The 9,001-nt window shown below is 37.6% G+C and overlaps 1 protein-coding gene and 1 pseudogene across 8 annotated transcripts in view; one reads left to right on the top strand and one right to left on the bottom strand.

Moving 5' to 3' along the window:
• PHACTR4 (phosphatase and actin regulator 4) overlaps positions 1 to 9,001 on the top strand; it is a 76,410-nt gene that overhangs the window by 13,481 nt on the left and 53,928 nt on the right. For all 8 annotated transcript variants that reach the window (XM_025041468.1, XM_025041467.1, XM_025041463.1 and 5 more), the window contains one exon: positions 4,330 to 4,383. Coding sequence is in view for 6 of the 8 variants with exons in the window: in XM_025041467.1 (XP_024897235.1) it covers positions 4,368 to 4,383 (16 nt within the window). In the remaining 2 variants the exon portion in view is untranslated. Of the gene's footprint in view, positions 1 to 4,329; positions 4,384 to 9,001 lie in introns of those variants that run through there.
• On the bottom strand, positions 3,010 to 3,128 carry LOC112472958 (annotated as a pseudogene).

Genomic DNA, 9,001 nt, shown 5'->3' with positions numbered 1-9,001 from the left:
TTTTTTTTTTTTTGAATATGTTTTATCAAGTCCCTGACTCCCTGACTACTGGGCCTATAAACATTTTACTGATGTAATTTGTATCTGAATCTTTGTAGCATTTATCTCTCACCCTCTGGAGCACATATGTCCTGGCAAGGCCTCCAATGTGTTATCCACTTCTTGCTTATCTGGGCCAATTAGCAATGTTATTAATATAGTGGGTCAGTGTGATATTCTGCAGGAAGTCCAGATGGCCCATATCTCTTAGGACTATATTATGTGAAAGGCTGGCAAAATCAACATAGCCTTGTAAACTTTCCGGTAATCTATTCTATGTGAATGTGAATTATTTTTGGTCCTGTTTTCTTATAGAGATAAAAGGAAAAACATATTCCTCCAATCCTTGGCTACATACTGTGCTGCTGGGGCTGTGTTAATCTGCCCTAGCAAAGATGGCATCTTTGGTCTCCCATGGTCAACTGGCAGCTGCAGTTGTGGCAACTATTCGATTGAGCTTGTGGTAATCTGCTACCTTCCTCCAGTATTTGTCTGGTTTCTACAGTGACCACACTGGTAAATCCTGCTTCCTCCGAGGGTGTAGCACTAATTTATGTCATCTTTCCTCCCTCACTCTGGGATGCAATATTGATTTGTTTTGTATTTCTTATCTTGGCAGGTGGAGTGGGGCAGTTTTTAGTGGCTTCCTTCCACTTGGTCTTCCCCAGTGTCATAACTCTTACCTCACATGCCAGCCAAAGACTCAAAGTGGGGGTTGCACTAATTTCTAAGTATATGTATTTTAATTATACATTCAGGGACCAGGAAAATGATCACGAGGAAGGTCCACAAACCCAGTGGACCCATTGTGAACTGGATCTTGACCAGAACTCAGTTTATTTCCTTGTCCTCATAAGGTCATGATGACATTTCCAAACTCCAGGTGTCATTGTCAACCTGTCCTCAAAACATTAGTGTTCCTGTTTCTCCAGTTTACGGTTACCTGAGTGAATGAATGGCCATAAGCAGGGCCGAGTACATAATTGGCGTGCCTGGACTCATGGTTTGAGAGTGGGCGAGAGAAAATGCTCACCAAAAGTACCTGGCACTCTCAGCCGAGGCAGGGAAAGGATGGCCAGGTAGGACCAGAGGTTGTGACCAAGAGCCCCCTCCCAGGAAAAGAGGAGGAGGTGGACCATGTGTGTGAGCTGAGGCTTTAAGCCCCCAGCACATCTTTCATTTTTCCCATTAAACTTCACTTACAGAACACAAATTCATAGATGAAATTAAGAATTTCAAGACAGAGACTGCAGAGCATTAAACTTCAAGTGCAGGGACCTTCTTAGTGTGGAGTCCCTGAGATTGAGAGCATATGGGTCTCTTAGAGCCATAGATTTCTTAGGGAATTGTTATACTTGCTTTGGTGTTACTGGTCCTTTTCTCCTGGGTACCTGGCCTTCAGTCAGTGCATTCAGATCTGAAACTGGCTAAGATCCAGAACTGAGTGTGGGATTCTGATTATTTATTGGGGTGACCATCCTTCTTGTCTTGATCTTCTATCCTTGATTTCTTTGGATGTTACTGTGGACGAAAAAGGGATGCTGTACTAAATCTAACTGAAAGTAACCTCACAGGGTGATCTGATCATAAATTCTAACTGGGCAGGTCATGATGAGTAGTCATGCCCTAGGCCTCTAACTTCTTTAGTAAAAGCTTTAAGCCAGCCCTGTTCATTGTTCTTGTGCATCTAGGTGAACACACACTTTTGAAGTGCCAGAAGTAATCCTTTTCTAGACCCCTGAAAAAGAGCACATAATATTGTTAACTATCCTATAATTCAATCCCTGCCTTGCTTTCTCCCACCTTCAGATAATCTTCCTTAACCCTTCCTTCTCAATTACAAATGCGTAAAAGAAGCTACAAACTGTCATTCTCTGAAATATTCGAGAACTTGCTTGCCGGCCATTGTCATCAGTTTTGGCTCAAGTAAACCCTTATAAAAATTTTTGTACAGGTTTTGGACGTTCTTATGTTGACATAACAGAGGAGAACTGCTCTTATTAGGTGCTTGTCATTTTGCTTCTCCTGACATTGTTTTATTAACTGTCCCCATAAATCTGAGTCAGATCCCTTTGACTGTCACTCTGACTTTGCTGGTCTTTATGGTAGTAATTATGTCCATCTGGCTTCTAACAGTTAAGTACCAAGGACTGGTCTTTGTTTCAGGGTCCTATCATCAGTGAGGTTAGATGTGTAACAACCTCTGCTTTGGAGGAGAACACTAAGGTGCCCCTTTCACTGGAACATTCCTTATGACATCCTTCTGGCCATTCCAAGGAACATAATCATTTGATGGCTTTCCTGAACACTTCAACAAGCCTACTTCCCTGAGCCCTTTAATCCCTTTCTTCACTGTCTGCCACTGCAATTTTGACATTGCTCCTTTACTTATCATAGGCCATGACTTTTCCAGCTTTTAGGAACCATCCTAGTGGTAAATTCACACCATATCCTGAGTTTTTTGCCAGGGTGTTAAATCTTGTATCTCTGGAGAATGATCAGTTACTTTTCCTTTTGAATCTTCTGTTCTGGTCCTCATGTTCAGGCACCCTCAGAATCCAGTCACATTTTTACTCTCCTGGACCCTGCCAGTACTCGCTAAGTCTTGCAGCTTCCTCAGGTTGTAGTTCTTTTCTGACCTTATCAGGCACAGCACGCTGGGTCCAGTTATGCTGTGACCTACTAGAAGTGAAAGGCCTGATAGCCAGGAGGCATGGAGGTGGCAGATCCTGAGGCAACACTGTTTGTTTTACTGAGCAGGTTGGGGTGGCCTCTGCGTTATCTTCAAGTGAGAGGAGAGTGCTTTTGTAGGGAGGGTGGGCTACTTTTGTAGTCTCAGGTGGCTAAGGGTATTTGGGTATTTGAGATTCTGGAGGGTTTTTTTTTTTTTTTAAGGCGAGGCAACCCTTGGTTGATCTCACAGATTGCAAGGACCTTGTCAGCTTACAATCCCTTATTCTTTATTTTTTACGCCTACAGCACCTGGTCTTCCTAGTTGGTTTCCTATCCAAGTACCAACTAGGCCCAACCCTGCTTAGCTTCCGAGATCAGATGGGATCGGGCTTGTTCAGGGCAGCATGGCTGTAGACTCTGGAGAGGTTTCAACTCAGGTTGTCTCCATCTCATGTCTTATTCTTTCTCAGATCAGGGCCCTGACACCTGTACAGCATACTTTCTTTGGCTGAGAGTTAATGCTTGAAACTGAGCTACTGTGGTGGTTAACTCCTGGGTCTGGTCTTCAGCTTTTTCTGTCCTGCTACCACAGAAAAGAGCCTCTTTCTGTGTTACCTAGGAGGCCCTGTGACTTTCATGTTTGACTTTCAGTTGACTGATAATCACTCTTAGCTTTTTGTTATCTTACGGAGTTTAATAATAGCCATTTAATTCCATTGTCGTTGTTTTCCCCTTAACTCTTCAAGTGTCTGATAACATCTAATCAACTATAGCATTCGCTTCCACAGATAGACCATCACTATTTACCAGCACCTTGTGCCAGGTATTATTTGTGTTACATCTACCACCAGTGTTGGGGTCCTCACTGCCATTTAGTCTGTGACCAATTCAACTCCAAAACCACATCATACTCCCTGTTTTCTTATATCACACGTGGCACCAACTGTTAGTAAATTGTGTTCTCTGAAAAGCAGACTCTGTTTAGTATTCAGACTGTTTATTAGGGGATGCCCTTGGAATCAAAACCATGAAAAAGATAGGAAGCAAGAGTGAGCAAATTTGATCCTGTCTTGATCAAGGATGAGGGAGGTTGGATATCTACACTTAGTTAAATTTCTTTCAAGATATATTTTTTAATTTTCATATTTGGGAGTTCTAAACTTACAACTTACTAAACCAGACTCCTGTATTTAAAATAACTACTTCTTTCTTTAGGCAAACCAGTTCCTTCTAAGATATTCTCATATCCTTTCTCAGGTGTTTATGTGAGTTTGGTGGTGATAGGGGGTGTGTTCTTTGTTTTTGTTTTTTAACATAGAAATTTGCCTTTTTCCTTATACACTAGTAAATTCAAGACGGAATTAGGAAGGGAACTTATTTGAGGAAACTCTAAATGACATATTTTAAAATGAAAAAAATTAAAATTATCCTTAAATATTTAATGATATTTCTATATTACAAATCTGTAATCAGTCCCCTTAAAATAAACCCCAGTTGGCAGTGTTCTCTTAATAAGTTATACATTTCTATAATGTTCCAGTTTTAAACTGAATTTCTAAAAACAAAAGGTGATGGATTTCATGTTTAAATGTATATTTTATCCTTTTCTCTTTTTAGAAACTATACCTCACCTCCCTAAAGTGGTTAAAAGTGGCATGGAAGATCCATTTGGTGAGTATCATCTACATTTTCTTAGTAAATGATATTTATATTTTATCCTCACCTCCATTAAAGCTTTGAGAGTAAATTAATTTTTTTCATGTTCAGTATGCTACTCTCTGGATTAGTGGTTCTCAAACTTTTGACCTCAGGTTCCTTTTATACTCTTAAATATAATCAGGGGCTCCCGAGAGCTTTGTTTGTATTTGCAATATTACAAGTTAAAACTGAGAAATTTTGAAAATATTAATTTATTTAAAAATAACAATAAACCCATTGTATATTATATAAATAACATTTTTAATGAAAATAACTCCCAAAATAAACAAAAAAAATTAGAAGAGTGGCATTGTTTTACATTTTTGCCAATCTTTTTAATGTCTGGTGTAATAGAAGGCAGCTGGATTCACATATCTGCTTCTGCATTCAGTCTCTTTATCACATGCAACGTAGTCTCTAGAAAATTGTACAATTGGAATATAAAGAGTGAAAAAGGAAAAATTTTTTGTATTTGTATTCTTTGTATTATTATAAAAACTAATTCTAACCTTGCTATTAGAGATCCCCAGTGGGCCCTAGATCATGCTTTTAGAACTGCTGCTCTGGAACGTCAAGTACTTCAAATAAAACAATCATTTGGCAAGTTAAAATAAGAACATTTGAATTCTCTAACAACATAGTTAAGAGACTATAAATCTAGATACACAAAGGTTTAGTATCTACCTTTTTGACTGAAATGTCAGTTACTGTTTATTAAACCCTATTTTTCCATTGACTCTTAATTTCAAAAAGAGACGTAGTCTAGGATAATCCAATTAAAAAAAGCATGTTACAGACTAGGAAGACTAGTTAGGAAGTACTTCCCACTTATAATATGCATTAGCAAAAAAGGAACCAGAGACAGTTTTTCTTGTTTAACCTCAGTGTGCATGCTGGAAGATTTTGATTCAAGCATTTGGTGATGTTTTACCAAATTGGAAAATCTGAATCTTGTTTTTTGCCAGTGTAATTTGAAGAAGTAGAGTTACCAAGTTTCTATTCTACTCATGCCTGATTACCATAGATGACTGAGATTAAGCACTTTGTGCTACTTGTACAAGTAATCAGATAGCTCAGATTAATAGCTGTTTGTCTTGGCTTTGAGAAGACTTTTCTTGAAAACCTTGCAAGATCAAAATTTCTCTGTTAAGGACCATAAATGGCTTCTTTAGGACCTTGGCTTTTTTTTTTCCCTTGAAAGGTACTTACATTAAATGTAGTTCATTAGTGAAATCCTTTGTTTGAACACAAGAGGGCAGTCAGTACTTTATTCATAAATGTGTAGTCTCTACCAAGTTAATTCTTGAGATTATTTCTTGATCTCAGGTTCCAATTTAGTAAACGGAGCTTCAGTTTAGTAAACGGAGTTGATCATAGTTACCTGGTGACAAATACTAGAGAATATATCCATATGACAAACGAGAGTAATGTATGATAACTCCAAAGGTTTTTACTGGAAACTTATTTTTTCTCTGACTGACATCCTACTTACCTAACTCAAGCATAACCTAAATTTAATTTAATCATTCATATTTGTTATTGAGCTGATTAAATTAATATAAATTATATTAAGTATAGCTTAAATTTTCTAGAGAATACCAAAGTGAGAGTTGCTGTGAAGGTTATAGTTGGCCAATAGTCAATCGAAATATGAATCAAAGTGTGTTTTTGATCACTGATATGAGAAAAAGTTTATGTTCTGTGCTAGTTAGAAGTTTTTCCTTTGAATCTTGGAATTTTTAAATTAATTGACTTTCATATTTATAATGTGAATTTTAGAAAAAATGGAAATGATTCAGTTATATATTTTATAACCAGCCTCATTCTGTGTCTTCCATTCTTTCTTCAGATATACTGATTTTTTTCCTTAGTTGTTTACAAAACATACACATGATAAGAATTTAGTTTATTAAGTTATGGTCTGCTCAATGCTATTTGACAAAAGAATTTCGAATGTAAAATGATTTGTTTCTGAGACGATGGAGTCCCTATAAGGTGGGGTGGGAATTTTGTTATGATTAGATTAGTTAACAGTTATGTAGATATGTTGAAAAAGAATTATTTTTTGCATTCTAAAAATAAAACTGGGGGATTTTTATCCATCAAGTTCCAGTGATACTGACCTAAGGCCTCTAGGACCTTTTGTACATGGACAGATGTTACACATTTTATTCTAAAATTTGTTAATTTCATTTATATTAGTATTTGTTAATACCACCACTGGCATTGGACGAATCTTTATATATTGGGGAGCTGTCAAGCTTACTCTAGCTATGTTTTTGAAATTTTAACATTCTCTCGAAAGCTTAACTTATATCACTGACAATGCATAGTCAGGTTTTGTTGTTCATTTGATTTTGAGAAAATATCCGTCAGATATATAAGCATGAATAACATAGTTTGTCATTCATTCTTTCATGAAAAAAACTGGCTAGTTCAGCTTGTAACTCAGTCATGCAAGTGCCTTTCTTAAAGGTAACCATTGCAGCGGTTCCCAACCTTTTTGGCACCAGGGACTGGTGCTCCTATGAGAATCTAATGCCTGATGATCTGAGGTGGAGCTGAGGCGGTGATGCTAGTTAGCTGGGGAGCGCTGCAAATACAGATGAAGCTTCGCTTACTCAACTGCAATTCACCTCTTGCTGTGAGGCCCAATTCCTAATAGGCCACTGACTGGCCACTGAACCATTTTACTTAAGTATATGCTTTATGCATACTTACATTTCATCACATGGAATAATAAAAAGATATGTACCGAAGGGTTGGGAGTTACTAAAACTAAAAGTTTTATGTTTTTATCAAGGACATTCTTAAAGCATTATTAAGTACATAGTTGTACCTCTTGGACTCTTAAAAGGGTGTCAGGGACCCCCAAGGATATATGGGCTGGACTTGCTTTAGTTTCCTGAAGTTCACAGAGTTTCTTCTGTAGAAATCATGGGCGAAGTCAAAACTTAGTCTTGGAAATTGTATTGGGCAGTCTAGGTCTTGGACATTTGGCACAAATATGGTCAGAGGAAGTGAGCAGCTCTGTGGTTTCTCTTAAATTTAACTGTGACCTACCTACAGCTGTCAGGAGTAGGTTTAAGTACACTTGTGGGGTGAAACGCGTGTTCTGAGCTCATTAGGCAGCTGAGTATTTTGAGAAAAAATATCACCAGCATGTAGTCAAGACAAGCTGAGGGCCAGGCTCACCTGGGCACTATGTCCCTATCTTTGAAAAGAGGGTAAATGTCAGCAGAGATCTTACTGATGACTTGAGTTACACTGCTTCAGTCTGGATAGGTGCCCCTTTGTGTGCACTACACAGCTGTTTTTCTGGGATATTCCTAGTCATTTGGCATTTTTTGTTTCTTAAATCTCATGTCGTCCTTTCTTGATTACTGATAGCTTCTTGATGTTGGACCTCCTGGAATAGTTCTCTAATTTTCATCTTTTTCTTTTAGCTCTACCTTCTAGAAAATTTCTTTATCTTCTATTAAATTTTTCTTTTTTACTCTTATGTTTTAGTTTCTAGGGGGTCTTTTTTATTCTTTGAATGTTTCTTTCATAATATTCTTTTATTGTTTCAATAAATTTTCTTTGCCCTGCTTTGTCTTTTTCCCTAGAGTTAATTTTCTCTGTTGTGATCTCTTTTATGTTAGACTTTTCCTCTGATGGTTAGTGATAATTAGCTGTCTGCTCAAAGTTAAGAGAGGAAAGCTTTAAATTGGGAGCTTTAAATGCATAGGCTGATTGCTTTTGGACCTTACTGTAGGGTGAACTTCTTGTCCCTGTTGTTGAGGAGCTTCCCCATATCAGTATCAGCGGCCAAGGGCCAGAGTCTTCCCATCACTGTTTAGATGGTAGGGGCGGAGAGGACTGTGGGAGTTGCTGCATTCAGCATTGATTGTGCATATGTTCACTTAATTCCCCTCAGTTTTTAGTACTTGCCACCATCAACTGCTTTTTTGTGTCCCCCTGTCCAGAGACTATTTGTTTTGTCCCTTTCAGAAAACATCTTCAGAATTTTACCAGGGTTGGAACAGACATTCAAGGCCATGGAGTGGGGAAGATAATAAAGGATCAAACAGCTTTTACCCTGATTCTCCTTATTTTATTCCTTTCCCTTTCATCCCCACGTTCAAAGAATACATGGTAAAACACAGTGAAAGTACTATTAATGTACATTGGTATACGTTACCAGTTAAAAAAAAAAATGACTACACTGTACATAAGTGCTAGGGGAGGAAAGGGTACAGAGAAGATGTATGCATAGCTTATGCTGTGATGCTTCATACTCCACTACTTTTTTTTCTTTTATTAAAGTATACTTGACATACATTATATTAGTTTCAGGTATACAACATGATGATTCAATATCTATATGTATTATTTCATTTCAGTTTGTCAAGTTTATCTTGTTCTTTGAAAAGAACAAGATTTTTTAAAAAATAAATTTATTTATTTAAATTAGTTTCAAGTATACAGTACATTGGTTAGACATCTATATTGTTCATAAAACGATTACCCAATTGCTCCCTCCCTCCCCTGACCCTCCACTTAGCCATCATATTAATGCTAACTGCATTCCCTATGCCGTGCTCCCCAT

The sequence above is a fragment of the Pteropus alecto genome, unplaced genomic scaffold (assembly GCF_000325575.1).
Source record: "Pteropus alecto unplaced genomic scaffold, ASM32557v1 scaffold39, whole genome shotgun sequence".
NCBI lineage: Eukaryota > Metazoa > Chordata > Mammalia > Chiroptera > Pteropodidae > Pteropus > Pteropus alecto.
This window is presented reverse-complemented; position numbering and strand designations above follow the sequence as displayed.